The sequence below is a fragment of the Jatropha curcas genome, chromosome 3 (genome assembly GCF_041381405.1).
Source record: "Jatropha curcas cultivar XTBG-Jc1 chromosome 3, XTBG_Jcur_1.0, whole genome shotgun sequence".
In the NCBI taxonomy this organism is placed as follows: Eukaryota; Viridiplantae; Streptophyta; class Magnoliopsida; order Malpighiales; family Euphorbiaceae; genus Jatropha; species Jatropha curcas.
Genome location: NC_143153.1, coordinates 23,355,193 through 23,382,649, shown reverse-complemented (window position 1 = coordinate 23,382,649; position 27,457 = coordinate 23,355,193). Strand labels below are relative to the sequence as shown.

The 27,457-nt window shown below is 35.0% G+C and overlaps 1 protein-coding gene across 4 annotated transcripts; it reads left to right on the top strand.

Moving 5' to 3' along the window:
- The first annotated feature begins 665 nt into the window (after positions 1-665).
- On the top strand, positions 666-25,793 carry LOC105640037 (2-dehydro-3-deoxyphosphooctonate aldolase 1). 4 transcript variants are annotated; one of them, XM_089718921.1, is made up of 15 exons: positions 881-996; positions 1,074-1,112; positions 1,205-1,302; positions 1,521-1,617; positions 4,360-4,425; positions 5,423-5,482; positions 5,627-5,701; positions 5,826-5,910; positions 12,396-12,454; positions 18,034-18,078; positions 19,482-19,580; positions 19,783-19,830; positions 20,339-20,386; positions 25,302-25,381; positions 25,475-25,793. In XM_089718921.1, exons 1-14 carry the CDS (start codon positions 940-942, stop codon positions 25,356-25,358), a joined length of 933 nt encoding a protein of 310 aa, XP_089575047.1. In that variant the 5' UTR covers positions 881-939; the 3' UTR covers positions 25,359-25,381; positions 25,475-25,793. The 4 variants fall into 4 exon arrangements, with proteins under 4 accessions (XP_089575049.1, XP_089575046.1, XP_089575048.1 ...); XM_089718923.1 differs by lacking the exons at positions 881-996; positions 25,302-25,381 and adding an exon at positions 666-842; XM_089718920.1 differs by lacking the exon at positions 25,302-25,381 and having other exon boundaries at positions 879-996.
- The last annotated feature ends 1,664 nt before the right edge of the window (positions 25,794-27,457 follow it).

The window sequence follows — 27,457 nt, the reverse complement described above, 5'->3', positions numbered from 1 at the left end:
CGACACAAGTCATGGAGAACAAGCAGCTACAGTACTTAACTTTATCGATCTCTTTAGTTCCTATATTTGACGAACTCTCCAACTCTGTTAGAGTTATTAAGGGTAACCTGGGATTTATTTATGTTGACTATCCTAGCTTTTTTTTTTTTTTTTGAAAATTATAATACGAGTTTTGTGGTTTATGAAAAATAAGTAGTCCATCGTTGTCTTTTTTTTTTTAAATAGATTAAAATATTTTTATATTTTACTTTCATCAGAGTATAAGATTCTTTTGTTCAATTTTTACATGTTTTCCGTTAAATATCTTATAAAATGACGAAAATATCTCTTTTACTTCTTAAAACATAGAGATAAACTAATTGTATTTTTCAAACTATAGGAACTGAACTGTAATTTTTTAATATAATATTTTAGTATCTTTCATTTGATCTCTGTATTTTCTTGTTGATTTAACAGAAAAGATGCAAAAAATAGACAGAAAAATAGATAGAAGAACTTAATAATATAAATGAAGTAAAATATAAAAACAAATAAGTATATTTTAAAAAAGATAGAATCGGACGGATTATAATTTATAAATAACAGATATCGTACCGTATTTTTTCCTTTTTTTTTTCTCAAATTTAAAGGTGATTTTGACTCGCAATTTTTTAACTATTTACTCCTACGCTATTCATTCGGTTCCACTGTGTCACAGTCTCTCCCATTCTCAGCATTGACGCGTCACTCACTCTCTGTTGGAAACGTACGTTGCGGCGATTGGTTTTTTCTGCTTTCAGCTCCAACACTCGAAGCCCCTTCCCTCGAGAAGCGTAGGCCTGTGGGAAGGCTTCTTGGTCGAGGTATTTGAGGCGTCTATTTTTCCTGTTCTCTTTCTTTCTATTTAGGCTTTGTTTGTTTCTCTTTCTACTTTCTCCCTCTGTGTCTGTGCATATTTGGATGGCTACAGCAGCCAATGCAGGATCTGTTTTTGGTTTTAGAAGTGAAAATGAGATGGTTAGGACGTTTCTTTTGTTAATTTGGCTGCTTATTTGTTTCACTCACTCACATCCATCTGAAAATGATAACTGCAGGAGATGGATTCTTCTACGCTGCTATATAACCAACTCAAGGTTTCAAATTTTTAATGAGTTAGATTTGCAGAGCTTTAGATTGTGGTTTCTGTATATTTGCTTAATGTGACCTTGGGTTTGTGTTTTAACAGGCAGCAAAGCCATTTTTCTTAATGGCAGGGCCCAATGTGATTGAATCTGAGGAACACATTCTCAAAATGGCCAAGCACCTCAAGGCCATTACAGCAAAGTAGGTTTGGTAGGCTACTTTACGATTTGGTAGGAGAGAACTGGTATTACAGAATGGTTCTTGCTTGGTTCAATAGGAAATATATGAATAATTATGATAATATATTTTGCCTTTCTTTTCGGTAAGTTTTTTATTTTTATTTTTTTGAATTTTCTTTGTATTATTTACTGTATTATCTTACATAGCTCTGGTATCATTATTGTTTTCTTATCTTGTAGAGTTGGTTTGCCATTGGTTTTTAAGTCAAGCTTTGATAAAGCAAATAGAACATCCTCGAAGTCATTTCGTGGTCCAGGGATGAGTGAAGGCTTGAAGGTGTGTTTCTCTTTCTTTTAGGCATTAGGAGTGCAAATATTATCAGGCGAAATTTAATTCTCAATGCAAATTCATAATATTAAAGATAAGAGGCTTTCATGATTAATTAGTAAGACCAATGCAAGAGTAGTGAACATAAGGTTGATTCAACCATTTGACGGCTTTTTCATTTATTTATTTTTTATGTGGTGGAGTTTCTATAGGATCTCAAGATAAAATCCTTACACAAAAAGAAATCAAGTGTCATGAGCAATGAGCAATTATGGGTAGCTGACTGATGCTATTTCAGCTTTATATATTATTTTGCCGAAACTAGTTTTCAGTTGAATGTTAAATTGAATGAAAAACTCATTTCTAATCAAGGAGGGATGTCAGTATATTGTTAGTTATAGGTTTGGCGATGTGTGCCCTTGTAGTTCATGTGCTAATTAATGTGCTGGATATATTCAATACAAATTAAGCAATATTAGGCTTGTTGGCTAGTTCATTTACTGAAATGATTTATATATTGATGAAAGATAGTTATTGAGTTGAATTCCAGAATAGGGTACTAATGCAGGGGAAAAATATAGGGCAATTAACTCTCAAGAATTAGGGCTAGAATAGGATGGTTTTGGTTGGAACAAAATAACATATCGGTTTCAAAGAAACCCTTAGAATTAAAATTCTGAATTCATAGATAAAAAACAATAGCTAAAACTAATTGCTGCTGTCCTATTTGTATGAGTTAGCACAAATCCTAATTCTATACTGAAAAATATTCCTAATTAGTTTATTGTCCTAGACTGAATAATATTCCTATTTAGCTAAATCCTAAGTAAAACTGAAAAATTATTCCTTATTAACTAAAATTCTTTAATTTAATTAATTCTAAATAAAGAAGGAAACTAGAAGAAAACTTCTGAACTAGTCTTGGATGCTCCTGCATCATTCTCCTCAGGTTTGAAAGGAACTCAACTTCGACGAGAAAAGCGTAGAGATTTCAGCCATGAGAATAGGATCAATTTGTGTAAACTTCTCCTTAGAATACCACGTGCTTAAGACTTTTGCAAGGGCAACCAACATCACAAGCCGTTCAAATAATCCATCATTTTTTTGAGCAAGCAAAGCTGGTTCAACAAAAAGAATTTTTCGTGTTTGCACTAGCCTTCTTGCTTGAAGATGTATTTCAATTTCATGGACTACTTGCTTCAAACAATCTGCTTTTGACAGTTTTATGCTATCAACATCCACAAGCAAATACTTTTATGAAAAATAACAATCTTCCTTTGTTTTTCCACCTTCAATGTTCCAATCTTTTTGTTCTTCTATTTTAGGTGTGATAAGAACCTGCTGAGTGACAGTATTTTCTCCTTGGGTAGAAACTAGGTCAATTTCTTGCTCGTCTTCATCATCATACTCATCATAGATTGGTTCCATAAGGTCCTTGTTGCTGCCTTCACTGTTTTGATCATCAAAATATGAAACTTCTTTCTCCTTTCCACTCTCCTTAGGTTCATCAACATCCAACAATGTTGTTATTCCCCAATCTAAATAGTCTGCTGCATGTAACTCTCCATGAAGATCAGCTACTTCAATCTTCATCCCTTCACCATTCAAATCAAGGGCGTTTAGTGACAACTCTTCCAATCCACTTCGTGCCGCTCGATTTGCGGGTCCAGCTTCATGAAAAGGGTTTACATCCTTGACTTCATCAATCTCAAGATCCTCTTGAACCTTGAGTTGTTTGTGGTTGCCTTCCGGAATCTCCATTCGGGCTTCCATGGGTTCCTGACACTGCAAGGCTTGTACAGGGTCAAATCCTCAATCATTCGCAATAGCTCAGCCATCTCTGTTTGTTGGGACTGATTACCTCTACTTCGATCTCTCCCTCTACCAAACATGGTTTATAATAGAACAAGAAAAAAAAATCCTGCAGCAATTCAGGATCTTTTTGTGCCCTGATACCACTTAACGCAGGGGAAAAATATAGGGCAATTAACTCTTAACAATTAGGGTTAGAATAGGATGATTTTGGTTGGAACAAAATAACATATCGGTATCAAAGAAACCCTTAGAATTAAAATTCTGAATTCATAGATAAAAATCAATAGCTAAAACTAATTGCTGCTGTCCTATTTGTATTAGTTAGGACAAATCCTAATTCTATGCTGAAAAATATTCCTAATTAGTTTATTGTCCTAGACTGAATAATATTCCTATTTAGCTAAATCCTAAGTAAAGCTGAAAAATTATTCCTAATTAATTAACATTCTTTAATTTAATTAAGAATTCTAAATAAAGAAGGAAACTAAAAGAAAACTTCTGAACTAGTCTTGGATGCTCTTGCATCAGGTACTTCAGCATATCTTTTTCCATTTAGAAAATGGTGGTTCACATGGAGCAGAAATTGATATTCAAATGGTCTCGTAATTACAGCTTTTATCATTGTTATTGAATAGGAAACTCAAATTTGAGTCTAGAGAAATGTTTTTTGACATTATGATGGTTCATGCTTTTCTTCACATTTACTATTTTTCTTCTATGGTTATACCTTCTGATACACCGATGATTAGAACAATGTAAACCTAATGTATGTTAACTAGACACGGGCTTCTTGGTAACTTTGTTACTTAAAAAGTTCTGCATTTTCTATCCAGTATTGTGCTATGGCTACTTCTTTTGACAATAAGATTTTCCTTAACGAGTCCAGGTTGCAGAAACTTTGATGATAAGTGTTACCTTTTCCATTTTTGGTGGCAGATTCTTGAGAAGGTTAAAATAGCGTATGACATCCCTATTATTACTGATGTGCACGAAACTATCCAGGTAGTCAATTCTTCTGGGTTGATATTTCTTGAGTTCCTTATCTATTGTGGCCATCTTGTTTTTATGTCATTTTCTTTTTGTTGATCCATAGAAGGAAAGTTTATGAATGATGCAAAAGCTGTTATTTCTTGCTATTCTTGTGAAGATGGAGCTTATGCATTTTAATTATCTTCTAAAGGGGAAAAAGAGAAGCAATCTATGAAATTTACAAAAGCCAAATTGTTAGAAGTAAAAGACTGGCACTCCAAATATAAGCGCATTTAACACCTTTTTCTCAAGCTTATCCACAAAAAGATTCTATATTTTCAGAATCTTGTGCGAATTCTGTTTGCTTTATGTTCTGCACCATATGTTTAATATATTTGCGTGTCATATCTCTTTATATTTAGGTTATAATTTTATTATTGTTGTTCTAATGGCAATTTGTTGCTATTATTAAACACTTTTGCTTATGTACTTATATACCTATATGTAACTGATGTGCCGATGTGGGTACCAATTATTTTTTAAGATTCCATACGCTAGACTGTTTGGGACCTTAGTGAGAACTCTGTAGTTTTGAAGAGTCTTATATTTATGTATATTTGAGGTTATTTTTTTGAATTCTTATTGGTCTAGTAAATCATTGTTCTTATGTGTTGTATGAAAGTCCTCTTTATAGGATTAGGATTAGAGTTTAGAGTTGACTAATGTCTTAAAGGTTTAAGGATTTATTTGTGTCTACAACTAACCATGCTTGTAACTTTTTGTTATTTATTTCTGGCAATAAAATTTCAACAACTGTTGTGTGGTGTACTTTAGCCATAGTAACTAAGCCGAAGGAATTCTAAATGTGAAGCTGGGAGTTAGTTCTTCTTTCTTATTTTTCTTGAAATAAATATAAAGTTCTTCAAAATTCAATAATAGTAGATTCTGACAATTTGGTCAGTCTTAGTTGATTACTTGAGTTTTTTGTTTTTTACTATTTTTTACTTGAGTTTTTATTTGATTTGACTAGTGTGAAGCAGTTGGTAGAATTGCAGATATCATACAAATTCCTGCGTTTTTATGCCGTCAGGTGAAGCTGATTCTTTTTTTCCATGACCCAGTTCTTAAGCGACGAGAAATTGTGACTTTGTTTTCAATTTGAATTACATGTTTTTTTGACCCCCTCACCAACCTAGGGAAAACATCTCATTTTCTTTTTGATGATACCAATCAGACAGATCTTCTAGTTGCAGCTGCAAAAACTGGGAAAATTATCAATATTAAGAAAGGCCAGTTCTGTGCTCCTTCTGTGAGTGTCATTCCTTTTGTTATTATGGAATCCTCTTTCAGATATTTGGATTAAAATTTTTTGAGATACAGTTTCATCTGTGTATATTGTTGTTTGCCTAACTAATAATTGCTAAAATGTACAGGTCATGATAAATTCTGCTGAGAAGGTTAGATTGGCTGGAAATTCAAATGTGATGGTTTGTGAGCGTGGAACTATGTTTGGCTATAGTAAGTTTGTATCAATGTCTTGAATACCTTGTGCTTTTGACAAACGTTTTTTATTTTTTTATTTTAAAATTATCATTCAATAAATGGTGATCAGTGTAATTAAATGAAGTTCAACTTCTTGCCTGAATTGAGCTTAATAATTTTCTTTGCAAGGGTCTGAGAGAGATTGGAACAATTTAAGCAACTTAAGGACTTTAGGTTTATCTTGCCTGGGTGGTAGGGAAACAATTGGGATTTGATTGTGTAGTGAGAACAGATGACACATACGAAAAATTAAAAAAAAAAAAATATGAAAAAGAAGAAGAAGAACAAGGAAGAGGGAAACAAAGAGACAGAGGAATAAGTTTTTTATTGCCAAAAATGAAACTACCCAACTATGATATTTGTTAAGGATTAGTTGTAAATAGAATTCTGTTAGGAGTTAGATTCCTAATAGGTTTATAGTATCTTGTATGTGTGTATATATATGTGTGTCCCTATTGATGAAATACAAATTAAGAAAATTTTTTTCCACAATAAATTCACATGGTATCAGAGCCTTTGGCTCGTTAAACTTTTTTTTTTCCGTTTGCGTTGAAATTCCAGCGGCTGTCTGTCTCGGTGACAGTTCTAGGGTCACCGTTTTGTCTCACCGCCTACCTCAGAAGGTTCCTCAGCTGCCGATCGGCGTTCCGTCCAAATCCGGTCACCGGATTCCCTGCGCGTGGGCAACACGCGCCGCTTTTGTTTTCTGCTACAGTACCACGCGTCGGCGCATGGCTGCGCGTCCGGCTATTTCCGGCGATCAGAAATAGTTCTCTGGCTTCGTTTCAACTTCAGCAATCTACTCAGGTGGTTGTTTTTCCAATCCGGCGAAGTTTTGGTAGGGGCGTTCTCAGTTTTTGTCAATTCGGCGTTTCAGGTTCCTGTTTGCTTTTGAAAGGCTATTGTTTTTTGGTATCTCTTTCTGCGTTGCTGGTAGGGTGTTCAGTTTTTATTAATAATGGATCTCGCATCTACAGATTCTAAAACTACTATTTCTGAATTGATCCCAGCAATGAATAAAATCACAGAACATAAATTAAAAGGACCTAATTATTTAGATTGGAGTAAGACAATTAGAATTTATTTGCGGAGTGTTGAAAAAGATGATCATCTAATTGATGATCCACCAACTGGTGACACCAGACAACGTTGGCTCAGGGAAGATGCTAAGTTGTTTCTACTGATTCGCAATTCTATTGACAGTGAAGTGGTTGAGTTAATCAATCATTGTGAGTTTGTTAAATAATTAGTGGAATATCTTGAATTCTTGTACTCGGGAAAAGGTAATCTGTCTCGTATGTACGAGGTCTGCAAAGGTTTTTATCGAGCCGACCAGCAAGATAAGCCCCTTACAGCCTATTTCATGGAATTTAAGAAGATTTATGAGGAACTTAATGTTTTATTGCCTTTTAGTCCCGTTGTTAAGGTTCAACAGACCCAACGAGAACAAATGGCTGTGATGAGTTTTCTTGCAGGTCTTGCTCCGGTTTTTGAAACTGCCAAATCACAGGTTCTTTCAGGCAGTGATGTTACCTCTCTTCAGGAGACTTTTGCTAGATTGCTCCGTACTGAGGGTTCTCATACCCCTTCCCCTTCTGATAATAGTGCCCTTGTGAGTCGTAATCAGGTATCTAGGCAACCAGGAAACAGAGAACGAGGAGGAAATAATCGTAGTAATGGACCAATTACTCGAGAGGCAAGTATTCTTATCTGCCATTATTGCCATGAACCTGGTCACACTAAACGGTATTGCAAGAAACTGATCAATAAGCCACCAAGGGTAAATTTGGTCACTCAAGATTCTGCAGTTACTTCTTCTGATAACACTGTAACAATTTCTGCTACGGAGTATGCTGAGCTCTCTAGATACCGTTCTTCTAAGTCTGCTGATTCCTCGATTGCTGCTGCTGCCAATTCAGGTACTCCTTCATGTCTTATGTCTATCTCATCAGAGTGGGTCATTGATTCTGGTTGCATAGATCACATGACAGGTAACCCTAGTCTCTTATCATCATTAAAAGAACCTAAACAATTTAATCGTCATGTTACTCTAGCTGATGGGTCCACATCTTCTGTCACGTGTATTGGCACTGCCAATCCCATTCCATCTCTTCCATTGTCTTCTGTTTTTTGCTTGCCTCGTTTTTCGTTTAATCTACTGTCGGTTAGCAAAATTACTCGTATATTAAATTGTTGTGTTAAATTTTATCCTACATATTGTGTGTTTCAGGATCTTTTGACGAAGCGGATTATTGGTAGAGGACGTGAGTTTGGTGGCCTCTATCTTCTGGATGAACGCGTTTCGTTATCTCTGGCTTGTGCTGGTGGTCTATCTCCTCTTGAGGTTCATTACCGTTTGGGTCATCCTTCATTGTTTACTTTAAAGAAGTTGTGTCCGCAGTTTCAGTCTTTGTCAATTTTAGAATGTGAATCTTGTCAATTTGCCAAACATCATCGTTTACCTTTAGTTCCTCGAGTAAATAAACGAGTTTCATCCCCTTTTGAGTTAGTTCATTCTGATGTTTGGGGTCCATGTTCTGTTATTTCTAAAACTGGCTTTCTGTATTTTGTGACTTTTGTGGATGATTATTCTTGTGTTACTTGGTTATTTTTAATGAAAACTCGTTTTGAGATATTCTCTATTTTTTGTTCCTTTTGTGCTAAAATTAAAACTCAATTTAATACCTCTGTTCGCATATTGCACAGTGATAATGCTAAAGAATATCTATCTAGTTCTTTCCAATCTTATATGTCACAGAATGGTATCCTCCATCAAACATCTTGTGTTGATACTCCCTCTCAAAATGGGGTTGCAGAACGAAAAAATCGACATCTTCTTGAGGTTGCTAGGGCACTTCTATTCCAAATGAAGGTCCCTAAACATTTTTGGGCTGATGTTGTCTCTACTGCATGTTTTTTGATTAATCGCATGCCTTCTTCTGTTCTTAATGGCGAAATTCCTTATAATGTCTTGTTTCCTTCGAAGCTTCTGTTTCCCATTGAACCTCGTATTTTTGTTTGTACTTGTTTTGTTCGTGATGTTCATCCACAGGTTTCCAAATTAGATCCAAAGTCCCTTCGTTGTGTTTTCCTTGGGTATTCTCGGCGTCAAAAAGGTTATCGTTGTTTCTCTCCCGATCTTGACCATTATATTATTTCTGCATATGTCACATTTTTGGAGAATAGTCCATTTTTTCCTTCTTCTATATATAAGAGTGAGGGGGACGATGATGAGTTTTTAGTTTATGCTATCCGGCAATTTCATAACTCTCCTGCTCCTATTCCTGAACCTGTCCCAGCTCCTGCACCAGCATCTGCTCGCCCTCGTTTTGAACAGGTTTATTCCAGGAGACCAGGAACTCTTGACTCACTTCCTCCACCTGCCGCTTCAACAGAAGATCCGGTTCCCTCCACTCAACCTGAGCCTGTGCCATCCACTCCCCAGTCAGACCTTGACCTTTCGATTGCTCTTCGAAAAGGTAAACGCAAGTGTACCTATCCTATTTCCCCTTTTGTCAGTTATGATCATCTTTCTTCTTCATCTCGTTGTTTTGTAAGTAACCTAGACTCTGTCTCTATACCTACAACTGTTGCCCAAGCTTTGTCTCATCCTGGTTGGTGTGCAGCAATGAAAGAGGAGATGACTGCCTTAGATACTAATGGTACTTGGGATCTTGTGCTTCTCCCGGCAGGTAAGAAAGCTATTGGTTGTAAGTGGGTTTTCTCCGTTAAGGTGAATCCTGATGGGTCTGTTGCTCGTCTCAAGGCTCGATTAGTTGCAAAGGGCTATTCTCAGATTTATGGCCTTGATTATTCTGATACTTTTTCTCCCGTCACCAAATTGTCTTCTGTTCGTTTATTTATTTCTTTAGCAGCTACTTTTGACTGGCCTTTACATCAGCTGGACGTTAAGAATGCCTTTCTTCATGGGGATCTTCAGGAGAAAGTTTACATAGAGCAACCACCAGGCTTTGTTGCTCAGGGGGAGTCGGGTAAAGTGTGTAAACTTTGAAAATCTCTTTATGGCCTAAAACAGAGTCCTCGAGCTTGGTTTGGTAGATTTTGCAATGCGGTACATCAATTTGGCATGCAGAAGAGTACTTCTGATCATTCTGTATTTTTCAGAAGTACTAAGACTGGTTTGATTCTACTTGTGGTTTATGTTGATGGTATTGTTATTACAGGGAGTGATTCAGCCGGCATCACATCACTCAAGTCATTTCTCCAAACTCAGTTCCAGACAAAAGACTTAGGATTGTTGAAGTATTTTTTGGTTATTGAAGTGTCTAGGTGTAAGAGAGGCATCTTTTTATCTCAAAGGAAATATGTCCTTGATTTACTGAAGGAAACTGGAAAGTTGGGTGCCAAGCCTTGCAGTGCTCCAATGACTCCTAATTTGCAACTTTCAATTGATGGTGAGCTATTTGATGATCCTGAGATGTATAGAAGGTTAGTGGGCAAATTGAATTATCTTACAGTAACACGTCCAGATATTGTTTACTCTGTGAGCGTCTTAAGCCAGTTTATGTCTTCTCCTACTCTTATCCATCGGGAAGCTTTAGGACAGATTTTGTGCTACTTGAAAGGTAATCCAGGTCGTGACCTGCTTTACAGTAATCATGGGCATTTGGACATTGAGTGTTTTTCAGATGTGGATTGGGCAGGTTCGAAGGTTGATAGAAGATTAACTTCAGGATATTGTGTCTTTGTGGGTGGAAACTTGACATCGTGGAGGAGCAAGAAACAAAATGTAGTCTCACGATCGAGTGCTGAATCAGAATATCGAGCTATGGCACAATCTGCTTGTGAATTAATTTGGATTCGTCAGTTGTTAGAGGAAATTGGCTTCAAGTCATCCTTGCCTTCAAAGTTATGGTGTGATAATCAAGCTGCTTTTCACATTGCATCAAATCCAGTATTCCATGAACGAACGAAACATATCGAGATTGATTGTCATTTCATTCGTGAAAAGATACAACAGGGTGTTATCTCTACAGTGCATGTTAAAACAAGTGAATAGTTAGGAGATATCTTTACTAAAGCTCTAAATGGACCTCGGGTGGACTGTCTTTGTAATGGGCATGATTAACATCTATGCTCCAACTTGAGGGGGAGTGTTAAGGATTAGTTGTAAATAGAACTCTGTTAGGAGTTAGATTCCTAATAGTTTTATAGTATCTTGTATGTGTGTATATATATGTGTGTCCCTATTGATGAAATACAAATCAAGAAAATATTTTTCCACAATAAATTCACAATATTATTCAATGTTTGATTACCATAAAAAAGATAATCAAAACTTTGTTTATGTAAAACCTAACTGAGATATCTTTTCTATGTAATTGCGATAATTCTAACTGCAAGCCTCCACTCTAATAAAATACTCAAGAGTTCTCTCAAAGTACAGTTATTGTAGTGACTTGCTATTCTTTCCGCTCCAAGATACTCAGCATATCAAGTAAACTACCAATAGAACTTTCTTATTAAACTAGCTGCTAATTTTCCTTGGAAATGTTTACACTGAAAGTGCTTGAGCTTCAAAAAGATTTATATTTAAATCAAGTGCATAAAGTGATAATATTTTTCTACTCAAGTGTGAACTTACTGTCATTGAAATGTTGACATGGAGATGAAAGCTCCACCTTTTATGAGATTCATGTTGAGCTTTTCACTGGATATTGATTGATGTGGGCATTGGGGCCCTATTACCTGAAATTTGTGCTAAGGTAAGCAAAAGAAGGAAAAATTCCACCTAAATAGGCATGTGAGCACTCATGTCATTTTTCAACAGAATTTTGGAGAAAGTAGAGCCTTGATGTATGCATGGCAATTCAAATAAGAATGAATGTACAAATTGGAGCACTTAAATATAAATTCACCCAAAGTATGAGTTTTTCTAATGTGATTTTTCTGAATCCTTTCATAAATTACGACAGTTTTATCGTATGAAGTAAACAATTGCTGAGTTTTCTGTCTGAAGTAATTATTTCAAATTTTTTCTTTGATCCTTTTTCAGCATCTAAATCTGATTAGTTATTTGAGCCTAGTTTACATTTAAGGTTTGAAGGTTGAATCTGATCTCACAGTTGACACCTTTAGAGAAATGATTGATTTACTGATTATCATTATTTTTTCAAGGAGAATTATTTTCTTTTTTCATTAATTATAGTTGTTTTATGAGAATGTTGATGAAATAATCAGGAAACTGTTGAGAATTTTTCTAGGCGCATGTTAATACTGTATGCCCTGAGAAGCAGCTACTCTTGCATTTCGTTCAACGCAAGTCAAACCCTTGCATAATTGAGTTATTTGGCTAATGTATTTTGTATTAGCTTTTTATGAATTATTTCTGTGGTATATAAACCAATTTGGAACATTTTTGGATTTAATATTTTATGGATCACAAATATCTTTTTCTTATCTGTTTTAATTTCATCTTACATGTGCACTTTTGTTTGCAGGTGATTTAATTGTTGATCCGCGTAATTTGGAGTGGATGAGGGATGCTGATTGTCCTGTTGTAAGTCAAATAGTTTTGTTTTGGTTTTAGCTTCTGTGATACTTAAATTCATGTCTTCTTCTTCTCTGCAAAGAGCAGGCCCGTTGGCAAGATAAATTTGGAACTTTGGCAAGTTTTTACAATTATGTGCCATTCTTTTAATTTTATCAATTTGGATACAAACAAATTGGATCCTTCATTAGACTTCACCCAACATTGTTGTAGGTTTACTGATTTAGACACTAAACAAAACCTTTGCGGTCTGTATTTTGCTAAAGAAAATACAATGAGGCAAGGGTTCCAGCCTAAACTAGGAAAGACAATATTTACTCTAATTAGGAATAAAAATAAACTAGGAAAGACAATATTTACTCTAATTACAAAGATTTCACACTCCCCCTCAAGTTGGTGCATAGATCCTATACATGCCCAACTTGCAAACTAAAGAATGAAACAACTTGCTATTCAAACCCTTTGTGAAAACATCAGCTAGTTATTCTTTTGAAGCTATATAGGAGACACATAAAACCTTCAACTATCTTCTATTTTATAAAGTGATGATCAATCTCTATGTGCTTAGTTCGATCATGCTAGACTGGATTATTCATAATACTGATGGCTGCTTGCTATTACAAAACAAGGATATATTTGTTGTTTCAACCAACTTTAATTCTTCCATTAATCTGTGCAACCATAGTAGTTCACAAATTCCTTATGTCATTTATTTAGCTTTTGCACTGGACCTTGCAACAACAGCCTGCTTCTTGCTTCTCCATATGACCAGGTTTCCTCCAACAAAAGCACAATAACCTGAGGTTGATCTCCTGTCATCAAGGGAACCAGCCCAATTCGCTTCTATATAGCCTGTTATTGTCAAATGGCCATGTTTAGAAAATAAAAGTCCTCTACCTGGAGCTGATTTTAAATATCTTAGAATTCGATGCAAAGCTTCTAAGTGAGACTCCCGAGGGTCATGCATGTACTGAATCACTAAACTTACAGCATAGGCAATATCTGGTCTAGTGTGGGCAAGATAAATAAACCTCCCGACCAATCTCTAATACCTGCCAACATCAACTGGACTTCCCACTCCAGCTTGAAGCTTATGATTGGCTTCATTAGGTGAGTCTGCAGGTTTAAATCCCAACATACCAGTTTTTTAAAGGAGATCAAGGATGTACTTTCTTTGAGAAATAAATATCCCTTTTTTTGATCTAGCAACTTCTATCCCAAGAAAATATCTCAATTTTCCGAAATCTTTCATCTCAAATTCCCTAGCTAATAAACTTCTCAAGTGAGTCATTTCTTCTTCATTATTTCCAGTCATCACTATATCATCAACATAAACAATAAGCAATGTGATTTTACCTTCATGATATTTAATGAACAAAGTATAATCAACATCACTCTGAATGTACTCGAAAGAAAGCATAGCTTTACTAAACCTTTCAAACCATGCTCTTGGTGATTGCTTCAGCCCATATAATGACTTCTTCAGCTTGCAAACTTTTCCTCTGGTCTTGTCATCATCAAATCCAGGAGGAATCTCCATATATACCTGTTCTTTCAAATCACCATGTAGAAAAGCGTTTTATACATCAAATTGATGCAACTCCCAGTCAAAATTGGCTGCACAAGACAACAAAATTCTAATTGTGTTCATCTTGGTTATAGGGCAAATATTTCCTGGTAATCAGCTCTATAGGTTTGATTGAACCCTCTGGCTACCAATCTAGCCTTGTACCTCTCAATTGAACCATCTGCCCTATGTTTAACTGTGAACACCCATTTACATCCAATTGATTTCTTTCCGGGTGGAGGAATTACAAGATCCCATGTCTCGTTTTGTGCCAAAGCTCTCATTTCCTCAACCATTGCAACCTTCCATTTTGAGTCCTATAATGCCTCTTGTCACTCCTGCGGTATAGAAACAGAAGAAACAGACAAAACGAAGGCTCTATAGGAAGGGGATAGAGCATTATAGGAGATAAAATGGGAGATGGGATGTTTAGTGCATGTTCTAACTCCTTTTATAAGAGCAATAGAAATATCAAGGTCGTCAGACGGGCTAGAATCAAGATTAGGATTAGAATCAACAAGGATTAAAGAAGACTCACTAGGTTCTTGTTCTTCTGTATTTTCAGGGCTTGAAATTGGATAGGACGGTTGATCAGCGGTCTCATGCTCCATGATTGTATCTGTATTAGTCCGCCGTATGTAGGTTTTCAAATCAGGTCTATCCAATCTTTCTGGAGGTTTCGGTGGTTGGTCTCTCTTATTATCTATGTCTACAGGTATCTCCCCCTAGAAACGAATGTCATCCATGACCTCTTCCATCAGGTATTTCTCCCTCTAAAGAGGTGATTGGGAAGGAAAATAAGACTCAAATTCCGGAAAGGTAACATCCATACTTATGAAGGATTTCCGAGAAGAAGGATAATAGCATTTGTATCCTTTTTTAGTAGTAGAGTAACCAACAAACACACACTTCAAGGCTCTAGGATCAAATTTTCTTAGACCATTTTGATGAACAAAACAAACACAGCCAAAGACCTTAGGAGGTACAATGTAAGAGTTTTTTCCTTGAAGAACCTCTAATGGAGTTTGAAAATTTGAAGTACGAAGAGACATATGATTGATAAGGTAAGCAGTAGTCAAAATAGCATCCCCCAATATGGTTTGGGAAGATTCATAGTAAACATAAGAGACCTAGCTACTTCCAGTAAATGCCTACTTTTCCTTTAGGCCATGCTATTTTGAGCATTAGTATTGACACAACTAGTTTGATGGATAATACCATTAGAATCTAAATGGGTACGAAAATCTGCATTTATGTATTCAGTACCATTATCAGTTCTTAGGATTTGAACATGAGCATCAAACTGAGTACAAATTATTTTATGGAAGTTCTGAAAACACGAAAAAACTTCATTTTTTGTTTTCATCAAATAAACCCAAGTCAATCTAGTGCAATAAAGGTCACAAACCATCTATAACCAAAAAGAGAGAGTTTTAGTAGGACCCCATACATCAGAATGAATAGTAGCAAAAGGAATCAAACTTTTATTATTAATTGGAGAATAAGAATGCTTGCTGTGTTTGGCAAGTTCACACGCATCACATACTAATGAATCAAAATCACACTTAGCAAACAAAGTGGGAAATAAATGTCCTAAAACAAAAAAAGAGGAATGTCCTAATGTCCTATGCCATTGAATAATTTCATGGGAAGGATTTCTAGAAGTTCCTAACAAAGCTTGACTAATACCCGGATTTGAAAAACAACAAACGTCATCTAACAGATACAGTCCATCGCGCAAGCTACCACTACCAATTGTTCTCCCCGTGTTCAGTCCTGAAATATACAATGAGTAGGATAAAAAGTTACTTTGCAATAAGCGCTTTTGTGATTAAGCTAACAAATAACAGATTAATAGGGAATCTAGGAACATGAAGAACAGAGGAGAGTTTAATATTGGAAGTACAGTCAATAGGACCTGTGCTAGCAATCGATACTAAGGAGCCATTCATAATGTGAATTTTGTTTGTGCCTTGATACTTAGAATATGTGAGGAAATGTTTTATAGAGCCTGTTCTATGTTTATTTGCTGTTGAATCTGTAAACCAAGAGGGTTTTGCATTTTTTGCAAGAAAGGTAAGAAAAGCATTACCTGAATTAACAAAATTAGAGGCTGCAGTCTGAGTTGAGGAAGAATCAAGCTGTGACAATAATCGTTTCAGGGACTGAATTTGCTTATCAGAAAAACTACCAGTAGTAGATGGTTCCTTAGATAAAGCTCCAGTATCAGATATGTGTCTGTGGTCTAGAAGAACTGACCTGCATCCCTACACGCCCTTTAGTTGGCCGTTCTTGTTATGTCCAGCAAAACTCCTTAGTATGCATGTTCTTACTGCAATAGTCACAAAATAATTGATCTCTGTCTGAAGAATCGCTCTTTGTAGCCTGTATCTGTTCTCTTGCAGAATTAGCAATCAACCCTGCTTTATTAATTATAGATCTGTGAACCATAGCACTCCTCCTAGTCTCCTCTTGCTGTACAAATGGTATGCTTGTCGCAGGGATGGAAAAAGATCTCGTCCAAGAACTTGGACTTGAATCTGATCATACTCGTTATTTCGGCCAGCCAGAAAATCATACACATGTTCTACTTCAATCAACTTCTGAACTTGAGTCGCATCATCGGTACATTTTGCTTGAAAGTCTAGGTAATAATCCAGTTCCTGACATAACCCACTAAGTTTCGCAAAATACTGAGTGATAGTCAGATCTCTCTGCTTGGTTTCATGAACTTTCTGTCGCAATTCATACCTCTGAGTATAGTTTCCAGTTTGCGAGTAAGTCTGTGAAGCGGCATCCCATATCTTCTTAGCTGTATTAAGAAGTAAATATCCTCGTGAAATGGTTGCTGCATAGAATTGATCGGCCAGTACATAATAAGGGAGTTCTCTGATTTCCATTTTTTATAACTTGGATCTGTCGAAACTGGTGTTGGTGCTCCACCGTCAAGGTACCCCTGCAAACCTCTAGCCTCAATGCATAGCAAACAAGATTGAGACCAAGCCAAGTAATTTGTGCCATCTAACTTCACTGAACTAATCTGGAGTGAAGGATTCTCCAAGTGAAAAACTACATCTACCTTTTTTTTGGCCAACCATACTGTCAGCCTAAAAAATTTGATAGCTGATTCAAAAATCTGGAACCGGAAATCACACAGGCAGCAGTACATGAGATCAAATCAAAAAAAGGAACCAACACAAAGTCAAAACTGGTACTGCGTGACCAGTGGGTCTGAGTCGCAGCACCAACACAAGACCATCAGAACAAGAAATGTTGGCAAAGGTCACCGAAAAATGCAGCACGTGCCAGCGTGTGAAGAAAGGCCAGAAACTTCCGTTGGTGCGTGTATCGGACGACGACGGAATTTGACCAGAAGGCGATCGACGGTTGCTCCTCCTTCTGAAGTGGGCAGTGATAACCAACTTCCTCTCCTAGTGGCGCTACTCGAAACTCAGACCTGTTTGTGAACAAAAAACCTATGCCGAAAAATCACGGGAAGGCTCTGATACCATGTAGTTTTTTGAAAAGAGAAGGTTTTATTTCTCTGTATTGTGTTGTTATTGTCCAATCTCTACTCTACTATATATATATGCAAACATTGTTCCAATATAGGAAATAATCTAAATAGAAATAAACCTAAACTAGGAAAGATAATATTTACTCTAATTACAAAGATTTCAACAGGTCATTTGCCAAATCTTTGTCCTATGAGCAAAACATAGCTAACCAAGTGTTATTGTTTTCCTTTGTGCAAGGGGGCAGCTTCTATGCCTTAGTCGAGCTGAACTGAACTGGATAGGATGCAAATGAGTCTGTTGAGGAAGTATTAAGAAATTAGCTGGAAAAGAATCTTTTGTGGAAACAAAAAGTCCATGATGATTTTGCATTTGTCCATATGTTGAGTTCCAAAATAAATATGCTTCAAATAATTTTTTATGTTGTGCTATTGCTATGCTTTATATTCTAAAATTTAGGCGCTACTACAATCTGAATGACCTAATCATTGGATGTATAAATACAGGTGGCTGATGTGACACATTCACTACAACAGCCTGCTGGGAAAAAGGTGTGAGTTGTCTTACATTTTATGTTTCATAGTGACTTCTATAGTTCTATTGCATTCTTAATTAATTGAGGTTATCATGTTTTCCATAATTTCCACAACAATAATTTAGTATGTAAGAACACAATCTTTAATATAACAACAACCACCAAGCCGTAGTCCCACACTAGTTAGGTCGGCTATATGAATTTTTTGTTTAACGATTCACTTTGATCAAATTAATATCAAAAGGCAAACCAAAGTATAAGTTGGAAAAATTTGGACATACTTTCTATAAAACTAAAATTTTGAAGGGCATTCTAAAATTATTTGATATAATAATAAATAGGATAAAACACAAAATAGGTAACAACTAACTAGGATATGCTTCATGAACCTTTTACTTTTATTCCATCCTATTCATAGCTATATCCTCACTGATATTTAAAGGCCATAGATCCTTAGCGGTAGTTTTAGGTTGACCTCTTACCTATTTTGCACCCTCCACTACTAAAGTATCACATTTGTAAACCAGGCATGTGAGGTTCTACATAATACATGACCATACAATCTTAGGCGTCCTTCTCTCATTTTATCTCCAATTTCCACTACTTTCACTTTTTGGTTAATGTGATGTTTTCTAATCTTTTCCAACCTGTGACCACACATTTAAGCATTTGCATTGTGGACATGTTGCGTATTAGGTGCCCAGCATTTACTCCCATTTAGCATTGCTGGTCACACCACCATTCTATAGAACTTACCTTTCACCTTATTAGGTATCTTCCTACGCATAGTACACCGGTAACACTCCTCCATTTCATCCATCATACTTGGATTTTATGAGAAACATCTTCGTCTATGAGACCACCCCCCCCCTAGATAGAGCCTTGATATTTGAATTGATTGTACTTGGTACCATGTACCCTCTAATCTAACCTCCTTTCCTGTTTTTTCTTTAAATTAAGCTTACTGGCATGTATTATGTCTTACTTCTGCCTAGCTTAAAACCATTATCCTCAAAAGTTCTCCTCCATAGTTCCAACTTTTGATTTACTCCCTCACTAGTTTTATTTATTAGGACAATATCATCCATTTGTAGGATAAATAAGCATAGGCTCAAAGCAAATCCTTGATGTAGCCAACTATTATAGGGAACTTCTCTGTATCCCCTCCAGTCATCCTCAAACTTGTGACTGCATTGTCATATATATCTCTAATGGTATTAATATACTTGATACGAATTCCTTTCTTTTCTAATACCCACCAAAGTTGTGTTGGGGTTTGTGTTTGTGACCTAATCATTGATATCGTAATTTTGTGTTGTTTTTTGTTGGTATCTTTGGCCATTCATCTGTTCTATGTCTAGTCTATCCTGGAATGTTTTTTTCCTTCTTCAAATGGTTATATTTTTGCTTTACATGCAGTTGGATGGTGGTGGTGTTGCCAGTGGAGGTCTTCGTGAATTGATACCATGTATTGCAAGGACAGCAGTTGCTGTTGGGGTAGATGGAATTTTTATGGAGGTATGGTGAATCTGCTGAAAATAATCAATGTAGTATTAGAATATTATGGTATTATGATGCTTGAGTGTTGAGGCAAGTTTACTATTTGGTGCTAGTTTATACTTGTATTGTCGGTCCTTTTTAGCTCGAGCACTATCTTAAGAGCTTTTGCTTGAAGACTTTTTATAGTTGTGACTTCTGAAATCTTTTTTTGGGTGCTTAGGTGCATGATGATCCTCTGAGTGCTCCTGTGGATGGTCCAACACAATGGGTGAGTTTTTTACTTGGCTTGCTTGCTACAGTATGTATGTCTTTTCTCTGAATACAAGTTAGTGGTTCTCTTTTAATCTTCCTATTCAATGAAGTGTGTGAAGTCTTTAGCCTTTTCATGTTCCTAATTAATTAAGCAGGTTAATTAATGAGGAATAGTAAGAGTCTTTGATTTGGTTTCATCCTAACTATTATAAATAGGACAACTGTATTTTCTCTTTCAAATTATAATTTTATTTCTGATTTCTTTAAATACTGTACTTAATTCTGACCACAATCAAGTTTTTCCTCAAGTAGTTAATCAGGAATAGAAAAGGCTGAAGACTGTTTGTACTTCATTAAATAGGAATATTAAAATAAGGAAAATGAAAAGACTAACACACTGAAACCTTAATCAATTTGGATGTATGCTCTTAGTTAATGCAAACTGACAGACAGATCAAGATTGATTTTTTTTTTTTCTTCAGCAGTACCATTATCTAACAATATTTGCTTTTTCATGATAACAGCCTCTACGCCATTTGGAGGAATTACTTGAAGAGCTCATGGCAATAGCTGTAAGTTCTTAGCAAAGTTTTTAATAAGCACATGCATTCCGGTTTTGTATATGTTCAATGTTAGAAACTTGCTCTGGCAGCAATGCTGCATTTATAGACACACATGCTTACTATTTCTCATTAACATTTACTCCCTCTGTCCCGTTTTGTTTGCTTGTTATTCCTTTTTTTGGATGTCCCAAAATGTTTGCAAAGTTTTTAAATATATATATTTTAACAATTACTTTTTCCATAATAATCCTTATGATTATTCATTAAATGAAGGATTTTTATTAATATCTTAATGAGTTAGGGGAGAAAAGGAGCAAAATAATTTTTGTTGACTAAATTCTTAATATGTGTGTTTTGTCAAACCATGCAAACAAAATAGGATGGAAAGAGTATTATGTTTTCTTCAACTGTGTGAAAAGAATAAGGTAACAGCCTTTTAGGACAGAGGGACTAGTAAAATATTTGACAATTCCTTAATTATATTAGCAATATTTTCCCACTGGACATTTTAGTCTTAGTATATTCATTATAGGTTTAGGATTACTTTGAATATATAAATAACTAAACTTTGTATTCGCATTCAACAGTTTTCAAGTGAATAAATTCTTCAAACAATATCTTCTTTGAATTGTGTGATCCGATTCTGATCCTAGAAAGGGTGAGGTTTTCTTGATAATTACAATAATTAGCCCAAATTGACACAAATATCAGAACTTGAGGTAAGAGTTGCCAAACTAAACAATTGTTTAAATTGAAAAAACATACAGAATTGCTATGTTTTATGTTTTGTTTAGTGTTGTCAAAAACGCTAGGCGCCCTTGAGGTGACGAGGTCCTCCGTTGCTTGAGGCGCTAGGTGCTTGCCTGAGTGAGGTCAGGTATTTCTAGATAAATTTAGAATTTAGAATTCTCGAATGGTTCCAATTTCCAATCACTTCTTTTTTACTTTCATATTATCCTTTTTAATTTGACCTAATTTTTAATGGTGGCTCATCTTACCAATTTCTACCCATTTTCCTTTTTTTTTTTTTTTTTTTTTACATGTGCACTCATTTTTAATTGTTAGATTAGATTTTGACCTAGTTATTTAATGGCTGTCCAACTTTCCAATTTTCAGTCACTTCTTTTTTCTTTTATTTTTTGTTCCATATTTGTGTGTTAGATTTGGCTTAATTTTCACCCATTGTCTTTAAGTTATAGCCCTATCACTCTATCGTCCTAGACTTCAATTCATCACTTAAAAATCCCTCAACTATTATTAGAGTTAAAAAAAAAATTATGTTTTACCAGTTTTCTGGTCACTAGTCAATGAAAAGCTGAAGCTGATGTATGTAGAATTTTGTATCAAATAATTGAGAAGAAAAAGCCACATCAATTGTAATAAGCTTGAAATCCTTATTTTTTTACCACACTTCACAGTTAATAAACCCTAATACTGCATCATCTACATCCAGCCCAATAAATCCTTATCGCTTTATCTCTCTGTGTGTGTTTTTTCTTCTTCTTTTGTTTAACTATAGTTTATACAAAGTTTTGACACTTGGGGCTTGGTTATATTGAAATGAATTGGATTTATTTTGGATTTTGCTCTTCCAATAATAGTTGAGGGATTTTAAGTAACGAGTTGAAGTTTAGAGTTGGCAAAAATGACAGAGTCTATAATATAGCTATGATGGGTGAAAATAAGCCGTTAAATTTTACATAATGATTTAATGGTGTTCTAACTTCCCAATTTCTAGCGACTTCCTTTTTTTCCATATTTATATGTTAGATTTTGACCTAATTATTTTAATTGCTATTCTGGTTTCCAATTTCTAGTCACTCTTCTTCTTTTCTTTTCATTATTTTTACTTCTATTATTTATTAACCTAAACCCTTAAAGTCTTATAGTTTTTTAGGGAAATAGCAAAATAAGTTTGAGGCGCTTGCCTACCTCTCGCCTCTCCTTGCTGTGCCTTGGTGCGTGGGCAGCCCTAGTTGAAGGCACCTCTCTTAGAGGAACCCCAGGCACCTGTGCCTCGCCTTGACTTGCCTTGTCTGGCCTTGGTGCCTAGGAGAGGGCCTTGGTGCCTAGGAGAGTGCCTCGGGCGCACACTCGCCGCTTGTGACAATGCTGGTTTTGTTAATTAGTTTTTAAGCAACACAATCTTGAGATGCATGGTCCTTTGCCCATGGTCTTATCATGTGGTAATTGATTATGTTTTGCTTGTTTGCTCACTCATCCTTCATTCATTTTTTGATCACTAGATATTAGTGGGCCAGCTTTGCAAGAAAACAAATGAGAAATGAAACATGGAGATCTATTTCCTCAGAAACGATGTGGGAAACAGTGTTTAAAATGTAATTTACATGAAAAAAAGAGGAGAAATGGACATGAGGAAACGTTTTTGAAATGCAGAAACGCCCATGGATTCCTTACATCATAGGTGGAGATATTATTTCACGATTTTTGATATATATTAACAATGGACTTGCATTTCTTTCGCTCCTTTTTGAGGCCTGGTGATGGAACAATTTGCATTGCCAAGGGAAAATTAGTGTAGACAAATCATATGCTATACAAAATCTGAGTTTTTGAAATTTTATTCTAGATTTTATAGGAGGTAACTTTTCTACCTTCTTCCCCAGGATAAATTTATTGAATATCAAACTTTCATCATGTTCTTGTATGGTTTGTCATTCCAAAATTCTATATTGATGTGGGTGCTTATTTTGTTGGAATACCAAAGAGGGCAAGTAAGGGGAAGAGAAGTATGGACATTGATCTCACACCATTTCGTGATTAGAAAAGCTTGAGAGCCTCTGTTGAGTAAGCACAAATACTAGCATGTATTATGTCTTACTTCTGCCTAGGTTAAAACCCTTATCCCCAAAAGTTCCCCTCCATAGTTCCAACTTTTGATTTACTCCGTCACTAGCTTCATTTATTAGGACAATATCATCCATTCGTAGGACAAATAAGTATAAGCTCAAAGCAAATCCTTGATGTAGCCAACTATTATAGGGAACTTCTCTGTATCCCCTCCAGTTGTCCTCAGACTAGTGATTGCATTTTCATAGTAACTCTAATGGTATTAATATACTTGGTACGAATTCCTTTCTTTTCCAATACCCACCAAAGTTGTGTCAGGGTTTGTGTTTGTGTACTAATCATTATTATCGTAGTAAGATTCTTTGATTTGGTTTGGTCCTAACAATTATAAATAGGACAACTGTATTTTCTCTTTCAAATCATAATTTTAATTTTGATTTCTTTAAATACTGTACTTAATTCTGACCACAAATATCAGAACTTGAGGTAAGAGTTGCCAAACTAAACAATTGTTTAAATTGAAAAAACATACAGAATTGGTATGTTTTATGTTTAGTTTAGTGTTGTCAAAAACGCTAGGCGCCCTTGAGGTGACAAGGTCCTCCATTGCCTGAGGCGCTAGGTGCCACCCTAGGTGCTTGCCTGAGTGAAGTGAGGAACTCTAGATGAATTTAGAATTTAGAATCCTCGAATGGTTCCAATTTCCAATCAATTCTTTTTTTTATTTCATATTAACCTAATTTTTAATGGTGGTTCATCTTACCAATTTCTAGCCACTTTCCTTTTTTTTTTTTTTTTTCTACATGTGCACTTATTTTTTAATTGTTAGATTAGTTTTGGCCTAGTTATTTAATGGCTTTCCAATTTTCAGTCACTTCTTTTTTTTTTTTTTTTGTTCCATATTTATGAGTTAGATTTGGCTTAATTGTCTTTAAGTTATAGCCCTATCACTCTATCGTCCTAGAACTTCAATTCATCACTTAGAAATCCCTCAACTATTATTAGAGTAAAAAAAATATATATATGTTTTACCAGTTTTCTGGTCACTAGTCAATGAAAAGCTGAAGATGATGTATGCAAAATTTTTTATCTTATAATTGAGAAGAAAAAGCCACATCAATTGCAATAAGCTTGAAATACTTACCTTTTTACCACACTTCACGGTTAATAAACCCTATACTGCATCATCTACATCCAGCCCAATAAATCCTTATCGCTTTGTCTCTCTGTGTGTTTTTTCTTCTTTTGTTTAACTATAGTTTATACAAAGTTTTGAGACCTTGCGGTTTGGTTATATTGAAATGAATTGGATTTATTTTGGATTTTGCTACTTCAATAATAGTTGAGGGATTTTAAGTAATGAGTTGAAGTTTAGAGATGGCAAAGTGACAGAGTGCCTCGGTGCGTAGGCAGCCCTAGTTGAAGGCGGCTCTCTTAGAGGAACCCCAGGCACCTGTGCCTCGCCTTGACTTGCCTTGTCTGGCCTTGGTGCCTAGGCGAGTGCCTCAGGCGCACACTTGCCGCCTGTGACAATGCTGGTTTTGTTAATCAGTCTTTAAGCAACACAATCTCGAGATGCATGGTCCTTTGCCCATGGTCTTATCATGTGGTAATTGATTATGTTTTGCTTGTTTGCTCACTCACTCTTCATTCATTTTTTGATCACTAGATATTAGTGGGCCAGCTTTGCAAGAAAACAAATGAAAAGAAACGTGAAGATCTATTTCCTCAGAAAATGTAATTTACATGGGAAAATGGTATTTTATGAGGAGAAATGGACATGAGGAAACGTTTTTGAAATGCAGAAATGCCCATGGATTCCATACATCATAGGTGGAGATATTCTTTCATGATTTTTGATATATATTTACAATGGACTTGCATTTCTTTCGCTCCTTTTTGAGGCCTGGTGATGGAACAATTTGCATTGCCAAGGGAAAATTAGTGTAGACTAATCATATGCTATAGAAAATCGAGTTTTTGAAATTTTATTCTAGATTTTATAGGAGGTAAAAAATTTATTGAATGCCAAACATTCATCATGTTCTTGTATGGTTTGTCATTCCAAAAATTCTATATTGACGTGGGTGCTTATTTTGTTGGAATACCAAAGAGGGCAAGTAAGGGGAAGATAAGTATGGACATTGATCTCACACCATTTCGTGATTAGAAAAGCTTGAGAGCCTCTGTTGAGTAAGCACAAATACTTGTTTATTTAATTAGTGCATGTGCATGTGTTTTGTCCATGTGCGATATTTGTGTCATCTAATTTTTCTCAATTTTCAGGTTATTGTCTGTGGATTCAGTCTAGCTTTACTACGAGATGACAAGAATGGCAAGTATTTGTTCACTTCTGCTATTAAATGCTATGTCGTTTAATATTTCCAACTTGAATTAGATGCCAATTCAATTATTATTTTCAACCAATTGTTTTTTTTTTTTACCGTGGTTGTAATATTTGTATTGGGTCAGTCCATATAAATCTAGATGGTAAATGGCTAACTTACAATAATATTTGTAGTGTGATACTTTGAAAATTTCTTTGCCAAAATTTATTCTATAGTAGTATTTGTGGGAAAAAAACAATCTCATTTCAGCTTGTATATTTGAAACTACTGTCAACATCTTAAGGTCCCTTTTTTTTATGATTATTTACTTATTTTAAGTCTACTTTTTGACGAAGTAGAAAAATATACTATTCAAATAAACAAAACCTAAGTGCCTAAAATCACAGATTTAGGCCCCACATTATTAATTCGAATAATAAACCTTTTTGAAAACAACTGTTAGGAAAAAGAAGTCACTTGCCTATTTTTAGGTCAAAAATTATAAGTAGAACAATATTTGGTTTGACTTATAAATTAAAAAAACTACTCAAACTAGATAAAAATTATAAGTAAGGTCCTTTTTTATGATTATTTACTTATTTTAAGTCTACTTTTTGATGAAGTAGAAAAATATACTATTCAAATAAAGAAAACCCAAGTGCCTAAAATCACAGATTTAGGCCCAACATTATTAATCCTAATAATAAACCTTTTTGAAAACAACGTTTTGGAAAGAGAAGTGAATGATTGGTCGGTTGACGTCATATACTTACATTCCAAACCTTGAGCTATAAAATAATATACGACTTCAATTTTTCCCATCTTCAAAACAGAGAGTCCAAAACTAATGTCAAAGACAGCCACTATTCATGTGACTTTTCCAACGCGGAAATCCCAACACAAAGGGAATAATTTTACATTAGCATAGAAACAATTAGCAACTAGTTTATATATATATATATAATTTAGCAATAAGATAATATTACAAGTCCAACTTTCACATTCAAAAAAATAAAATTTAGTTCAGCACTTTGTTATCTTGCATTTTTTATTTTTTTTTAATTCGTTTGAGGTTTTTATTAGTTGAAATGACATTGTGGATTACACAACAGAGTGTAATTCTCTCTTGGTTCACCAAATTAGTAAAAATAATAGTAGTCGAGAGGACTTTTTATGACAATTGGTGTATTTATGGCTTTGAGGCGTCAAAGAAAATCACTTTCTTTCAGTAATTAATTGCCCGCACCAGGTGTGCTGCAGGATTATGGAAATACTCCTTCAGGATATAAGAAAGCCAAAAAAAATCAAAAACGACAATTTTCTGATATTTTTTCTAAGAACTTCTGGATGAGTAAACTACAAGAGAAAGATGGAAGAACATCTTTGTTGTTTTGAAGGGAATTACTTTTATAGATGATGAACAGTTTTCTTTATTTAGAAATTGTTTTTCTTAACCGCGTTTCATGTAAATAAAAACTGCAAAATACACTTTATTTTATTTTTTATTTTTTTAAATTTGTGATTAAATAAATAAAATAAAATTTATCATTAGAAAATTTCACACTTGCTCGTGGCTCAAGTGCCATCTTTGACATTAAATATTGTTTTATGAAATTTTGGATTCCCTTCAAAATATCCCTCGCTCCAAACATCTTATATATATATATATATATATAAGCAAAGCAGTTTGCATTATATGGAAGCCAATTGTAAGCCTTTAAAATTGACAAGTATGAGGAGGACAATAATTATTTAGTACGGTTGTAAGAAGATAATGTGTAATGAAAGCAATTGTAAGAAGATAAGTTGTTTTATATTTGTAGATAATGTTTTTATCATGATAATATCTATTAATTACATCTTATCAAGATGATATATTAAATTAAAATTTAATTAAAATACAAATAACCCAAGCCATAAAATAAAAAATACTTAATCTATA

Excerpts from the sequence above, each read along its gene's own strand:
- LOC105640037 (XM_089718920.1), top strand. The coding sequence starts at position 940 with ATGGCTACAGCAGCCAATGCAGGATCTGTTTTTGGTTTTAGAAGTGAA. Across the intron at positions 1,113-1,204 it reads TGCTATATAACCAACTCAAG|GCAGCAAAGCCATTTTTCTT; the intron begins GTTTCAAATTTT and ends GTGTTTTAACAG. Across the intron at positions 5,702-5,825 it reads GCCAGTTCTGTGCTCCTTCT|GTCATGATAAATTCTGCTGA; the intron begins GTGAGTGTCATT and ends TAAAATGTACAG.